Here is a 16,660-nt window from a genome sequence, read left to right as displayed (position 1 = left end):
CCCGAAAACGCCGGGGATGTAACACTTTAACCGCTACCTCTCCCTTCCGGAGGCCGATCTGTTAATGAATTTATCCCCACCTTATAAGTTAGAACACAGACACTTAGAAATATGACCCCCAAATATAGCTGACTCATAGACAATCCTCTCGGACGGATGGTTTCTGTGCTGATATTTTTTTCAAAGACGGCATTCATGACGTCTCTGAATTCGCTTCAGCGCATGTGCAGCGAGCTCCACGTTCCTTTTTGCTCTAGCAAGGCAAAGGAGCCCTACCGTATCCTCACCTTCCCACGTAAAGAATGTTTTACATTCCAAGTTCTTAATGAGTACTGTAGATACATCAGCATGAGTGCGTCCATCGGGCAGAAAGTGAAGCTCCAGTGTGATCACCGGGGTAGGACGGATTAGGCTCGCTATTAACGCTTAAAAATCTCCCCTATCGCGACGTTCAAATCTTACATTGGTTTCATAACTTGCGTGCGTGGGTGGATCGGCCTTGGGAGTGTTTTCCTACGCCGAACGTATGATCTGCACCAAGGCACGTTCCGTCCGCACCATCGCATGGCGGTCAGAAAGACAGCACGTTTGGATCTCAGGGCATGGCCGATGATGTTGGTCCTTTTTGCCCAGGCCATGGGACTGGGGCTACCACGTCCCCGTAATCCATAGAAGTGTTCATGGCAGTAGCGCTGGCTCCTGCTACGACACGAGCCTATCACGCTGTCTGAAAGGAGCAGAACTTTCCTCGGGAGTCGGCTTCTGACAGCCTGTTTCTAGTCAGCGTCACAAATGTTGACAACCTTTGGCCAAGCAGAGTTTTGCGTACTGCAATGCTTTTGCTAGAGCTGGGACAGCTATGTAACGCTCGCCGGCAAGTCACCATGTTTCGTTCAAATTGCTCAACGTTCCATGCCATTTTCACGCTGTTTTTTTGCCCCTCTCCGTCGCGGCGAAATGGTCCGTTGCGGGCTACAGGAACATACTGGTGCACGTGCAGTGCCATTGAGTCCTGGCCACGACGCAGTTGTAGTATTCCGTGCTTCTTCCCGTGCTCTCTTTCCGGTGCGTGTTAGTCGCCATGCTCCACTGAGCGTTGGTCGTTGTGCCAGTTTGGCCAGAGGATTCATGTAAGCGATTCTCCTGGCTCTCTTGCCGTGCACTGGTCCGAAAGGAAAGGTTGCCAGTTCCGCCAGCCGAACTTTCTCTTTGCACTGTTCAGCCGTGCGCTGGTCCAAGATTGGTGCCAGTTACGCCGGCCGATTTTTCGTTGCACTGCTCAGCTGTGCGCTGGTGCCAGTTACGCTGGCCGATTTTTCGTTGCACTGCTCAGCCGTGCGCTGGTCCAAGATTGGTGCCAGTTTCGCCGGCCGATTTTTCATTGCACTGCTCAGCCGTACGCTGGTCCAAGAAAGGTGCCAGTCTCGCCGCTACACTGCTCAGCCGTGCGCTGGTCCAAGATTGGTGCCAGTTACGCCGGCCGATTTTTCGTTGCACTGCTCAGCCGTCCAAGATTGGTGCCAGTTTCGCCGGCCGATTTTTCATTGCACTGCTCAGCCGTACGCTGGTCCAAGAAAGGTGCCAGTCTCGCCGCTACACTGTTCAGCCGTGCGCTGGTCCAAGATTGGTGCCAGTTACGCCGGCCGATTTTTCGTTGCACTGCTCAGCCGTGCGCTGGTCCAAGATTGGTGCCAGTTTCGCCGGCCGATTTTTCATTGCACTGCTCAGCCGTACGCTGGTCCAAGAAAGGTGCCAGTCTCGCCGCTACACTGCTCAGCCGTGCGCTGGTCCAAGATTGGTGCCAGTTACGCCGGCCGATTTTTCGTTGTAATGCTCAGCCGTGCGCTGGTCCAAGATTGGTGCCAGTTACGCCGCTACACCGCTCATGCAGCTGCGCGCTGGTCCAAGTTTGGTGCCAGTTACGCCAGCCGAAATTCGCGACACGAATGTTCTGTAGTCCCTGTTCTGCTGATCTCCCCCGTGCTATAGCAGCGCATTACTCTCAACGTAATGTAACTCGCTAGGGCTTCCGTGTATGCAGCAGATGTAGTTTTGCTAATTTGCAAGCACGCTGCGTGTGTTGCGGACCATGTGCTGGTGTTGAAGCGAGCTGCGTCTCACGCGCTCCTCAGTTACCGTTTGCGGCTATTGTATGTTGTGTGCCGGACATGCGCCGGGTGAATGCATTTGTTTTACTTTTATGCAAATTTTTATCTGCACTTAATTTTGCTAAGCTTACCTGCCTACGCATCGTTCTCGGGTTCGTGGGGGTAATGGGCTTTTCCTCACCCAAAGGCATTGTTGGAGTGCACAATACATAGACCCATAATCACAACAACGCCTTTGCGAGCTCGAACGAAGCGTAGAAATGTAACATTATAAGTCAACTGATAATGTTTTTTCTCCGCGGTGAGGGCGAGCGCCGCCCATGTGATTGCGTCATACCGCCCGCTCGTCAGGTCCGCATGACCCGAGCCCGGGTCATTCGCGCTCGCAGCGCCGCCGAGAGCAGTCAGCCACTGAGCCGTGGGCTGAGCGCGGCGCTTCCTGCTTTTCGCCATCCACCTCCCCTCCGCCACCGACGCGACTGTATTTTATCATTCGTGTAATTGTGCAGCTTCGCGTACATGCTTGATGCGTTGTGCAATGTACATACCCTCGTCTTCGGCTATGTATTGTGGGCTTTTCCTCACCCAAAGGCATTGTTGGAGTGCACAATACATAGACCCATAATCACAACAACGCCTTTGCGAGCTCGAACGAAGCGTAGAAATATCTTTTTCGATTTGACTCATTGAACTTGAATGACGATTGAGCGTTGATCTTTCCAGGGCGGTATGTAAATATCAAATTATGCCTATTAATACGTATCATTCATTATGCATGCAATTCATCCGCTTGTTGAAATTTATGGGCTGTCCATGAGCCATGAGCGATCAGCTATTGCCAAAGTGCACCATCGTGAATAAATCACGCGCGCAATTACAATAATCAATCCCTCATCGGACGCGGATAAACAAACCATTCTCCCTGCGCAAGTGACGGCGCATGGCATCTCCCCTCCCCTCGGAGCACATGTAGACGTCTTCAGACGCAGCTGTAAGCGGGGACTGTGAAGGCTCGAGGGCGTGTCGTCATCTCTGCCTGGGCGACTGCGGGGCGCGGGGGCACGGCGGACACCTTGGTGGGTGCTCGGCGCCCGCTCGGTCGGTCGCCCGCGCGGTCGGACGGTCGGACGGTCGGACGGTCGGAGGTTCAGTCGGGCGGCGGACGGCGTGTGAGAAGGTGTGCCGGGTGCAGAGTGGAGGTCTGTGTCGACGAGGATCGGTGAGGGAGGAAACTGAGCTGGTGGAGGATAGAAGGAGGTATGGTGATACAGGTACGACACACGGAGTCAGATGATGGGATTCCGGATGCTGATGTGCCCGTGTGAGAGGTTGGGATTGACGTTTACTTTTATAAACAAAAACAAAAAAAATTACACGGTGCATCTCTTTGAATTTTGAAGCTTTGTGTTTTTGCTACTGAATGTTACCGTCACAATGTGAAAACAGAAAATTAAACAATACATTCCATACATTTGATAAAGTAGACATAAACGTTATGCTTGATCATGTAAAGTGCATCACCTAAATTCAAGAAGAGCAAACATTTTACTTGAATTGACAATTCAGTTATTGTTCGATACCATATTATTGACCGAAGCCTCTTGAAACTGTTCGACAAGTAAACTTTTGGTTTTAAAGCCCTCTTCTTCTGTTGAGGTTCATGATTGTTTTCCATTCAATCATGAACTCGTCTCAGAGCTCTCGCCATCTAATATCAAAAAGCAATTAGATTGTGGCCAAATAAATACCTTGGCCAATGGCCAATCATTGGAGCCAGGAAACTTTGATCCAAACTCCTTGGTAATCGGCCCCGCTTGATCAAGTCAAACTGTTAAAAAGCCATTGAACAGGTGTGGGTATGATATACAAATATGCTTTCCAATGTTATCCAATACCCTCATGCATGCTTTATGTTATCCAATTACGCCTTTTTGCAGAAAATAATAGCAGGCCGCAGGGCGAATAGGAAGCTAATACACGTTACTGTCACATTCCATTCCTTTGCTATAGATAGAGGCTCATTATGCGTACACACATTGACACAGTAGGAAAAAAATGGCGCGGCCAACATTATTATTGTACACTGGGCATTAGGCACGCTGGCCAGTATTATTCTAAGTGGCAAGTGGTGAACGGAAAAGGCGAAAATATGAGTCGCTTTGCAACCGGGTGCGATCAGGCTTTCAATGAGCATGGACAATGGCTGACGCCATACTATTACATTTTATTTCGTTTTATTAATCACATTTTACATTTGCTATACCTAACATTTCTATCCCTACTTTATAACGTTTTATTTCGTAAACCTTAGTGTTCATCCTAACGTTCGTGTGCATAGTCAAATTAAATAGTGCGAAACGAAGCAGCTCAATGCTCGTCGAAAATTGCTGGGTCATTCCGCTGGAAAACATTATGCTCCATCGTACAATAAACATTCATTGTGACAGCCCATGGGTGCAATGTGACAAGTTGACAGCCATCCTAGTGCCGCTGAAAAGCATGCAAATTTCATATTTGATGTATGCAAGCATTGACACACTTCAGTTTCCACGAGGGCATGCTAATGCATTAGCAGCACCAAGCTCAATCAGCCATGAAGGAACAGTCACTCCCAAAGACATGTCTATGTTGAACAGCAGGCTTGCCCTAAGACTTATTACCTACCATCTGTGACGGAATACTGAGCTATGTTTCTTGGATGCGCCTTCACCGTTACCTGCTGAATGCATAACATTAAACGCAGCTCGGGTAAAGCCTTTACTGTAGCAAAGTTGTGTTCTAATCTGAAGCAACTCCCGATCCCTGTAACGCGACGCGCTCCGGCAGAGTGCCTGCAATGCCAGGCTGTACCGCAGAGCACGATGGTATGCGGCACAGCCTACATCACAAACAGCCAAGAGGCTGCCTGCTTGATAATCTCCCCGCATTGCTGTCTGATGTAATTCGGTTTTCAGTGCCCTCAGCCTGTTTTTCTTCACTTTTAAATTGCTTCATCTAATAACTCCTTCTTTCCTATCCCTGGACGGAAGAGCCTCTCGGAAAGGACGGTAGGAAAATCTTCCCGATTTGATCTTACCACTATTTCGTTGCGTGCGCTCGGCTATCTGCTGCAATTGGGGCTCAGCAGGAGAATGTGCGACCATCAGTTGGCAATAAACTGGGTGTTAAGAGTGGAAATCTGACCACATGTGTCGGCCGCGGGCGGAACGCGCCTCTGAAAATATCAGATAGTTGGCAAATTATGATTGAACGTTTAGTTTAAAGCATCGTGGCAAAATTCTTCCGGATAGTTGAGTACGGAAGACAAGTTATAACTGAACGCCAAATATTGGTTTTATTGATGCTGTCTCACACTAATCCTTTCGCGGGCATGAACTATGAAGTCTAATTAGATCGTTGACGATGACGATCAGCATTCAGCGGCTATTTATTTTACCCTGCAAGATAAAGGGAGCATCACTTAAAATTGCTTCAGCAATGTTCCAGTGGCGCTAAGCTCGGCATACTTTCTTCATAAACATTTTTGCTGTGAATACCTCCAGTTGGATTAATGCAAATCTCGAAAAATAAATTGTTAAATTTACTTAGCAGGACGATGCGCCCGGTAACCTATCAGCATGTCCTGTAATTTCGTCTTCGGTCTCCTGGAGGTCGAAGCACTGACGTTATCTGAGGCCTGACGACAGCCCCAGAACAGCCCTAAAGGGGCTATCAATTGCCTTTATCGCGCGTTTTCCTACCTCTTCTAGCTTCGCTATGCATGATGTTTGCCAGAAATGTCAGTTTTAGTTGGCGCCATACAAAGTTTGACGTTTGAAAACTTCTGCAGTTCTTCAGACATTCCTTTAGCGGCGGCAAAGAGTGGTCAAGCTCGCCAGAACAAATTAATTAAGGAAATGTTGGACTAATGGACGTTTTTAATGGCTGATATGGAAGCTAGTATTGATATAATTGCAGCACGTGCTTATTTACGCCGCACGTTATGTACCGTCCAGATCACAATGGATGACACTAGCATACCAAAGTACACCAGAAACGCCTAAGGGCTTCACGAACACATTAAACAAGCACGGAAACATGATATTTTTGAAAGATAAGTAAACGCCTATGCATTAACTTACAAGTTATCATTTACTGAACTAAACAGGGGTCGTAAACTAAGAATACCTGATGGTCTGAATAGTAGGTGGCCAAATGCGTCCTTAGCTTTTCGCCATTCAACCATTTCGTTGAAAGCGTGATTCTCAAGTATGACATTAGCATTTATCAATAGTCAATGAGACGAACTGCAAGAAATCAACCCTCCCTTTATACAACCATTGTCAATCTGAGAAAGAGTTTTACTAACACTTGAGATTGAGGTTCTTTGCTGAAAAGTGTACTTCAATGCGTTATTGCGTTGGAAATGAAGTTCTTGTATTACCGTTCGCACACTAGGTTGACTGGTAGAAAAAAGCCCTGTAGGGAGCTTAGAGTGTTTTTCACTTTCTCTTGAATTGCTAAAATATTTGCCCTAGCTGTTGTCACCACCCCTGCTTTTCGCTAGCCTGTAGTTTGCGTTTGCATGTTTGCTGCGATGTTTGATTTAAAGGTAGTGTGCCAGCTTTCTTGGACCGTATGGAGTTAATGGCCCAGATAAGGAGAACCGGATTTTTAGATCTTATCCATACCTTCAAAACTCATGGAAACGTCTTAAATTCTTCAAATTTTGAGTACCCCAGTGCGAAGTTCGCCCCGACGGGTTGTCGGTCGTACCCCAACCACATTTCACACCACTATGAACAATAAATGCACACACTGAAATCGCTATTACCGATATGCTCATCCAATCAAGTTTCGATAAACCCGTTCATCATCATCTCCTGCGGTTTCGAACACGCCTGTTAGGTGGCTTCTGATGCTCGTCGAGGTCGGAATTTCCAAATACGCGTGGTGCGTCGGGCCGCGCGCTCTGACTTCGGCCAAGAAAAATGCGTCAGCTGATCATTGTCATTTCTGCCACTTGCGTGTGGTGAAATGGGGTCATAACTTAAAAGACGGCTTTTTCATATCAATTATTTTACATAAAATCATATTTCAAACCATAAATAATGTTCGACAGCCAAATAAAAGAAACAATACCAATACGGGCTTACAGTTTAAGGCTCGACATTGTGTTGTCTACGATTAGACAGCTGATAACTCATTCCCGTACGTCGTATGGTCGTAACACTATAATGACCTTTGCTTATTGTCACAAGTGCGCCGCATTCGCGATTGTTGCCCGACGCCTGTTTGCAGGTGAGCCCACTACAGTTGTTATACATATCTAAAAACCGATAAACTTTTAGGCGAAAAAGGCACTATTCCAGGCCCATTTTTGATTTTTTTTGCGATATTAGGTAAAAACAGAAGCTTCTTATCCTAGGAAAAATAAAATGGGAAATCTTTCAAAGGTGGCACACTACCTTTAACCCTCGCCCGCACATGGGGGGGGGGGGTGGTTGCCACCCCCCCCCCAGGCAGTCTTTCTGCTCTGCACTTAACATTTTTAGAGCTAGAAGGCTGATTTTTCGTATAGCTGCTCGTCTATCCTTTCTTGATGTCCACTAAAATTTCAAGTTTCTGTGATTTTTGGTTTCGGAGATATGACCTTGTTTTTCAGGTCATGTCATGACCCAAATGGCCAATTCTCAACATCTTGCGTTTGCCATGGGCCTTGTGAGCTTTTGACACCCTGATTTCGGCCTTTTTTGCCAGTCTTACCTCCCACCTATCATGGAACATGTTGTTCGACGATGTACAGGGGTCAAGGTCAGGGTCAAGGTCAACCTAGGTCATCTAAGATAATTGCGTTTTAGGCAAGCTGAATTTACTTTTTGTGAAGTTTTTTGACTGCATTTTGGGTAAAAGCTTCTCAGATCATGATTTCATGTGATATGGACCCAAAAACAATCGGTGCACACATCAGTATACACACAGACACACACAGACATACAAACACATATAATTGACCTTGACCTAACTTGACCTGAAATGACCTCAGCAGCAAAATTCTGGTCGGATAGTGTGACAAAGAGGTTCTAGCTGGCTTGGCACCAGAAAACAGCATCGTCATCGGTATTTGATAAGCAGCGCACTTGATATCCAACGGTGACCCAAAACAGCAACATTTTTTAGTTTGACCTGACCTGGAAGGTCAATGACTGACCTGAGAAGGTAAAACTGGGTATCATTGGATTCGTCTCTTCCCAAAGAATCTTTTTGGTCTTTACTGCTAAGCTCTATCTCCAACAGGAACGAAATGGCGCGGGGGGGGGTGGCAACCACCCCCCCCCCATGTGCGTTCTAGGATGGGAAAATGGCATGTGCGGGCGAGGGTAAGTTGCGGTTTCTGATCTCACTCAATGTTATTTTCATTTATTCAGTTGCCCACTATATACGTACAGGCATAGTCAGGCATAAGTTCCTTATATCTTTTGCCGTTTCTTTTCCATTTTTATATGCAGTGCTGCCATGAGAAGGTGCAAACAATGCGACCATCAAAGCTCCCTCAGGAGAAGTATAAATTGGCAGTACTGCCGCCAGACATGAAATGTAATGGTCTCATGCACTGCATGCCACCAACAAAATATGCAATGCATACCATACTCGTAACTGAGTGTTCTTAGGTGAATATCTGACGCGTTCAGTGTTTTCCTTGATGCATACTTGAAATTCGTTGAGCTAGCCTCGACATAAGCTGAGTACCTATGTCGCATCATCGAGGTTTTAAACGTGCACATTTTCTCTCACTGTGCTTCTATGCCACATCCCAACTATGCTAATTCCTTCCTACTAGGCAAGTAACCGATGCGACATTTTCTAAATCTGTGGAAGGTGGAAAATGTGACTCAGCTGCTAAATTCTCAGAAACTAATCATAACTTTTCATCATTTGCATGATTATAAAGCTGTGCTTGGGTCATATTTAAGGAGATATCCCAACAGAGTAAGCAAACTAACTAAAGCCTGTGCGGGCTGAAGACCACAAATGGGGCAGTTTCAGAAATCAATTCTGGATTTGGTGATTAATCGCTTTAGTCTGTTACGCCATAAAGGATTATGGTTTCTGGGCAGCCTTAATGATCGAACCATCGCTAAAAAATTTACAATCGTCTGTCACCCGTCTACGTCTACGCGCAAGTAAATATAAGGTGCGTGTAACCCTCCGTATAATGTGATTACCGGTGGATTACCGTTATCTTTACGCACAAACTTAACTCACAGATGTGATTATAGAAGTTTGCCTTGTCGCTTCACTGTAGAGCTGTCGCATCTTACAGCTTGGAATATCTGAGAAAAAAAAAATAGTCGAGAAAATGAAAATGGTTAAAAATCCAACATTTTAGTGACGTCGGTATGAATAAGAGCAGTTTAAATATTGCTTGGACACAAGAATTGCACGAGTAATGCATACAAGATACTTGGAAAACATATGGGGCTATGAATAACGTATGGGAAGCGAGGAGTGAGGACGTTCATCCACATGCAGCATAAGAGGAAGAGTGTGATGTTAAATTTGTTGCTGCGTGTGGAATGTGATTAGTAGCTATAAAACGTTGTCTTTCCAAAAACTTAAGTTTAAGGTGTCTCAAATGATTTAGAATAATTGTCTCTTTCTTACCCTTTAACTGACAATTGACAATGGACTGTTTCCCTCCAGTCCTCTCGCCAGCACATCTGCGTGAACACGTTGTCTGTTCTCGAACTCAAGCTGCGGCTGTCAGGACAGATTTCTGTGACATATCACTCAATCCCGCACTCGCTAAGAGCAGCTGCTATACTGAATCAGAAAACTTCGTGATCCAGCTCCGTGTAAGTGCTGGCGGCGCGACTTTCTAGGGCCACACGAGACCTCACAAAGCTCCTTAAATCCCACAGGCGAATGCAACACCTTCTACCGTGTTTCAGCCGCCGTGAGAAAGCTCCTGGTCGTGTCAGCCGCGCCGAAATCGTCGCTTTCTCCATCTGACAGCTGTCACAGCCTCTCCTGTGTGTTTACCAGACATTTCCCCATCTGTCCAAACTCCCGCAGCCACTGGAGCGGACTACCCTCCTCAGATTCCGTCTGGAGAGTTTTTGAGCCGGGGAGTTTTTCCAATGCGTGGATGGCGGCCGGCTGCGGTCGAATGCAGAATGGAGCCGGCTCCCGTAAAGGCGACGAGCCGCCGAGAGAGCGAATGGAAGGAATAAGAAGAAGGCGTGGGGTCGATGGGGTTGGTGTAGAAAGGGAGAGGAGGGGACAATGGGGAAGAAAGGCGACAAAATTGACACGTTCCGAGGAGATCCACAGTGAACTTAAAAGAGGAATGAACTCCCAGGCTGAAATGTTAAAATCTGTAATATGTTAGAAAATGTTGGAACCTTGGACCAATCATGATGCCGAAGATAATGGTGAATAATTGCCTTTATTGGTACGGATCGAAGTCACTATTCAGATTGTGTGTTGTTTATATTCGCACCCGCAGCTGTATGCCATTACGAGCATTGTCACAGTGGCGTGTTTTTGTTGTTTTCAGGCCGAGGATGCGTCACCATGCCTGTCCCCGTCTGTGAGTGCCCGCGCGTGCTGGGCATGAAATGTTGCTCAGACGAGGTCACCTCGGCCAGTGTCGTTCTGCGCACGCGCAGCAGGCGGCGCTGATCGTGACGTCACTGATTCTGCAGCTATGGAGTGTCACGGTGGCAGCGGATTTCGGTAAGATTTGAACATGGGCCAAAGAGGGTTTGTGCATTCATATGCTATGGATCTCCTTGAGCGACCCCAGTAGCTATCCTCAATTTGAATGCGCGATGCACTTTTTCGACTGCACACGTAACACAACGAAGGGGATGCGCATTATGTGTTGTCCCTCCAATTTATTTTCAATAAACATGCAATCTACTAACAAGATGAATGCAGCCCACCACTCATTCCTAGATGTCGACCTTTGCGAATTAGCAATGATGCCTGTGACGCCCCAGCCCTGCTGTAAATCCACCTTCGTGTGCAATGGCACGCGAGTTCCAGCGTCATTTTCAGCGCTCACGTGCAGGAATGCCAACATTACATTGCATGGCTGCTACAAACACGGTGGGCTGTTCGGATAGATCATCAAAATGGATAGGTACTATAGATATAGTGCCATCGAATTTGTTCATAATTAGCTTTGATTGAAACGTTATTTATGATGGGCATTCATTTTATCCAATTGGATCAACAAACATATGCCTAATTCATTCCGACCCTTCAAAAAATATAATGAATGATCGGAAAGTATCAAAACAAAGCAATGACAGAACGTGAAAATCGGTGTCCGGTGGTGCTTTTCATTCCTTAATATAAATTTCGAACCGCGTGATCTCATCAGCGATCGGATGACTGATATCAAAGGGCAATGACATCTCAAACGGAATAGCTGGCCGTTCGTATAAAATTGACCTGCTGCCTTAAATAACTCTTTGTCTTCTTCAGAGGTAACGACCCCTACTCCAGATGGCTCGCCTGTACGGCAGCCCTAAGCCTGAGTGATGGCCCAGTCGTCTCTCTCCGGGCACACACCCTTTGCTGGATCAGAATTCACTGCAGCTGGAGGAGGCTCATGTCTCACCAGATCAGACGGGGGCTCGTTACGAAAGGTCGCCGCCGCTGCGGCACGTCGCCCGGCCACTCTGCACCCGAGCGGTCACGGTCAAAACGAACCGCCGACCGACACCGGCCGCGCCAAAACGGACCTTTGCTTCCAGTGGTCACTGCTCGGTCCGACAGCGGCTGGAACCACCGCCACGGCACCCATAGGAGCGCCATAGGTCAGGTCAAAGGTCACTGCATGAGGCGCAGGGTCACCTGTCTGGCGGGAGAGATTAGATGGAAGGTGCGCAGTGATAAATGGTAGATTGGAAGGCAGGTGGGGAAAGGGCTAATTTACACTCGCATGGTGCAGCATAACATGTGTATTTTAGTGCAACCATACGAGTTAAATAAACAATAATCATGACACAAACATCATCCATTATATATTTAAAGTGATACGACAAATGATTATGACCAATAGGAGTGCTGAGCATCGATTTAGATACAGCGATAGAATATATTAATATAATAAATAACATAATAAGGTAGGGAATAGTGATTTCTCATCACCGTTATAGTGGCACAGCTATGTTATTAAACAAATGCTATAAAAGGAATCTGGAACGAAGATTAAACGAACTTTTCATCTCTCACGGAGGGAGACGGCGACGACTTATTTCAAATTCAGATAAAACGGGCAAGTAAGGCCGAGGCAGATCGTCTTCTAGATCCTCCCAGAACTCCAAACTTTCGACACTTTCGACACCGACCTCCACCATTGCCCGAAATCGTGCCACCCGAACTTGGGGTCAGCTCTCCACTGAAGAGGCTGGAGCACCGAACTTCGTGACCAAGTCGTAACATTTGTGAGTAGGATGAATAGCTTCAGCTGAAATCGTTCTTTCAGATGAGTAGTTTTCTGAATCAGCAGCAAAAAAAAAAATAGTCACGGATTGATCTTTTCAACAGAAATCGACACGTTATGTGTAGCGAATTGGAGTCAGTTCCCAATAATTGCCATGTTATTTTACTAAGAACTTACATGGACCTGCAGTGATTCATTTGCCTGGTCTGATAAGCTCAGCCGGGGGCCTGGGACTTCCCCGACCGACCGGACTATGCAGCTGGGCAGAGCTGAGCCCTCTCTCCCGACCAGAGCAGTCGACTGGGTTATCGGAAGTACATAAATCTTAGAGGATTTCCCGGCATTCCACAGGTGGCCGGCACAGTCCCCATAGCCCTCGCTCGACGACCCAAATGATCTAACGTCGGCACGTAGTTAGTTAGGTGGGCAGTGTTGACTTTCTGCCGGTCAAAGTTGGACCAGCTGATTGATTTAAAGAGGATAACTTAATGTCGATAAATTATGCTAACGTGAAGACGCGTGTTTAAGTGAAGTTCGGCTCATGGTCCGAGATTCACAATGTTATTTTGGGACCTTCCAGAGCAGAGAAGCCTGAAGAGACGCATGATTGAAATACATAATTCTAAAGAACGAGGATTACAGATTTAGCGTCCAGCTTTTCAATCCTTTTTCATCATTTTATTCATTCTTTTTGCATTTTCATAATGAAGATCGCTATACGTGTGGCATACAAGTGGATTGCTTTCGACTTATCACATTTTTACGCTATCGCTTCAAAAGCGACGGCCTGCTATACGCTGTTCCCGTGGCTGAAACATCACATTCCATGCATAGTCTATTCCAGGAGTCCGAAGACAGAGCCGTCGCCGTGTAATCCTGTTATAAGGTGCCGTGTCACCTCATAGGAGAGTGGTACTAAACGTGGATCCTGTTAAAGCCGGCTTTACATGCTACTTCTGCACGTTCGGGGCTGATGCAAAGACGGTAAAGACGGCCAACATATTTTGTTATTTATTTAATTGCTAATTTCCTATGTCTAAGTCCGTTTGGCACCCATGTCCCTCTGGCATTAAGCTGATTAAATTGTTGGATAGTGGATACCTAATTATATTTTTAATTTTATGTTCTCTGACAACTATTTCACGGCATGCTAACGGTATCATATACCTTGGTCACTGTGTTCTCTTGCGATATCTACACTATGCAATTACGAGTATAGCTACAGGCGACGACGTCTTAACCTTCCAGGCGGTGGGGGGGGGGGGCATTTTTTTGCCTCCCCCCTTTAGTTTTTTCGATATATCTCGAGAACCGCTGCGCCGATCGTCACCAAACTTTCAGTACCCTCCCGGGAGCAGCTAGCGCACATGGTGACCAAATTTTTTTCCAAAGGCTATGATAGGTTGGCCGCTAATGACGTCAGAGTGACGCCATTTTTGCCATTTTCGACCCAAAAAAAGGTTTCGCGGGAAGAGCTGTCAGGCCTACAGCTTTAAAGATACAGAAAAATATTTCAGACATAAGAGGTGTGGAATTAAAAGGGCTACAAAACTGCTATTTCGGTTTTTCGAATTTTTTGAATTTTGACCCCCAAAAATAAAAAATAGATTTTTTGAATATAATAGCCAAAAAATCAAAAAAGTTTTTAGAATTTCGAAAAAACCGGAATATCTTTGATAGCCCCTACCGCCTTCTATCTACATACCAAATTTGAGATCGATACCTCTTTTTTTGGTTAAGTTATAGCGAAAAAAACTGTTCAAAATTGATGACGTCAAATTTTCAAACTCAATTTTTAGCAATTATAGACCTCGTAGCGCAAAACAAAGACCACCATTAGACTCCCCGTGACGAGCTGCATCGAATCGATACCCATTTTATGCAAAAATATCAACTTTGAAATTTGACCTTTTTTGACCTGACCTTGACCTGACCTCCACCAGAAAGTACCCTAAACCGTACCTGATGGTCTTATAACCAACACCATTGAGTTGGAAATGAAAAACTGGCCATAAAACATGCATCGCATAACCTTAGTAAAGTTGGGCTCATGTGGTGACCCTTGGTGACCTTTGGTGACCTGACCTGTGACCTGACCTGGTATGACCAGTGACCTCTAATAGCAACATATGTACTAGACAACTGACGCCTTATCGCTGATTTTCGACAAAATGCGTTTTACTCGGTGTTATAGCGCTTTCCCTAGAAGCCCCGTGAACGGTGAAACATTTTATCTTTGACCTGACCTGTGACGTCATCGGTGACCCCGAGGTCAATGAAATTTGGTTTCCTTCGACAAATTTGACAGGGCTATCGAACGCTCTTTGAATTTTCCGGATCCGTCCAGTAGTTTCGGAGATACGGGGGGGGGGCAAAAAAGTGCCCCCCCACCGCGCGGAAGGTGGCTGGTAGGCCCACCGCCTGCCGGGTTAAGATCATAAGTGCAATGTTATCGACCAGCCCGTATGCACATTCAGGGAAATAAGATGCAAACTTTTCTTGCAACCATGAATACAAAAAACCTACTTTGCATTTATTCGTGTTTTGGTCATTTTTCATCTGGCTTCCATTCCTTTGTCAGGTAGAAAACGCCAGCCTATCGGCCGAAAAACTCGCACGACATTTCGCTGCCAATGGCTGTTCCATTTATCAACCTGGCTGTCGCCCAGAGGACCGCAAAAATAGCCGGCATTGTTTGCCTTCTTTCAGCGGAGCGATCTATGGCTCAAGGTGTGAGCGCTGCCAGTGGAGGGCCGACCTCCCCTGCTGGTCCCTCGAGCCGCGCGGCCCACGAAACCCCAATGAAAACCATTCTCACCGCCATAAATTGGCGGCGAATAAATTGAAAAGCTAGCGGTGTCCCTGCTGTGGCCGGCGGCGGTAGAGGCGGATTGGGGAGACTGGCCGGCCAGACGTGCCGTCCTGGGGTGTGACTGTGTGACCCGACTGCCGGTCACAGGTCACGGGGTGGGGCGGCAGCGTCTGAGCCACTGACCCAGCTGAGAGGCCGAGTCCGTCTCCAGACGGCCCGGCGGTAATTGTTCCAGCACCAACTGTACTCCCCAGCGGGTCGTGACCGAATTAGAGGGATAAGACTGGCGAGTTCATCAGTGACGGCGGTGAAAAGTTGAATTGCGTTTCGAGCTCGCCTCTAGAAGCTTTCAAGAAGTGTAGGTTTTATGGCGGGTGCAGTGAGTAACGTCCAGTGGGTGTGAAGAATCGAGTGGTAATGGGCTCCAGAAGCCCGGCACTGAACCACCTAACCTTTAACCTACCTTTTTCTTAATTTTATGAGAGTCTTCGTAGCAATGCGGGGTGCGTTTCTTTTCTATATGATTAATTGAAAACTACGGGCCGCCTGACCTGTGGTTAATGACCCGTGAGCGGGATTCGTCAGACCTAGCAACAGACATACTCACCATTTTCGTTACATATACCCACCTACTCCACCTACACTCAACCGGAAATCGTATGATCGACACGCAAACGGTAGACCGCATTCCGCACCAGCAGAATATTACCAATGCCCTGAGCACCGCACGGTCTTCCGGTCAGCTCGTGACCGTTCAGACGTGCGCCACACGAACCCTTCTAGAGAGAGGGGCGGGGAGGCTCTGCGCAGTGCTGCTGACAGACCATCGTTGCGTCAGTGACATCAATGACCCCGCGGGGTGTCGTCTTAGCCATGTGCGCTGAATGCCAGTCACACCTTTCAGCCGGGTGTATAGACGCCATGACTCGCAGATATAGGGAGAGGATGTCACTTACAGATCTAGATGAATAGGTGCGGACTGCGGAGATTTATATTGACGGTAACGAGCTCATAGGTCCTGCGAGTAACCAAGGTAACGAACGCTCATTATGTGAGTTTGGGTAATAAGGAACACGTTATAGACGAGGTGGTGGCGTCACGTATAGATTAGTGCCGATCTTATTAGTCGCTTCTTTGGAACAGGTGGCTCTGTGGATTGAAGCGCTCGGTGCTCAATACGTGTTTCTCAGATGTGCTCATAAGGACCACGCCTTTACACAGGTTTATCTAATTTTTCCAATGCTAATTTTTCTGGTCATTGATTTCTTACCGTAATTGAGACATACGCGTCGCAAGAAACGA

The 16,660-nt window shown here is 46.9% G+C and overlaps 1 protein-coding gene across 2 annotated transcripts in view; it reads left to right on the top strand.

The window, feature by feature from the left end:
- Nucleotides 1-3,232: 3,232 nt before the first annotated feature.
- LOC122385160 overlaps nucleotides 3,233-16,660 on the top strand; it is a 43,870-nt gene continuing 30,442 nt past the window's right edge. Inside the window, exons 1-2 of one of the 2 annotated variants that reach the window (XM_043373233.1) lie at nucleotides 3,233-3,379; nucleotides 10,648-10,826. In XM_043373233.1, the coding sequence (XP_043229168.1) occupies nucleotides 10,709-10,826 (118 nt within the window). In that variant the 5' untranslated portion in view covers nucleotides 3,233-3,379; nucleotides 10,648-10,708. The remainder of the gene's footprint in view (nucleotides 3,380-10,647; nucleotides 10,827-16,660) is intronic. The other variant, XM_043373232.1, reaches the window with a different exon arrangement.

This window comes from Amphibalanus amphitrite, unplaced genomic scaffold (genome assembly GCF_019059575.1).
Source record: "Amphibalanus amphitrite isolate SeventyFive unplaced genomic scaffold, NRLGWU_Aamphi_draft 000210F_arrow, whole genome shotgun sequence".
Classification (NCBI taxonomy): domain Eukaryota; kingdom Metazoa; phylum Arthropoda; class Thecostraca; order Balanomorpha; family Balanidae; genus Amphibalanus; species Amphibalanus amphitrite.
Note: the sequence above shows the minus strand (reverse complement) of the source record. Positions and strands in the feature narration are given on the sequence as shown.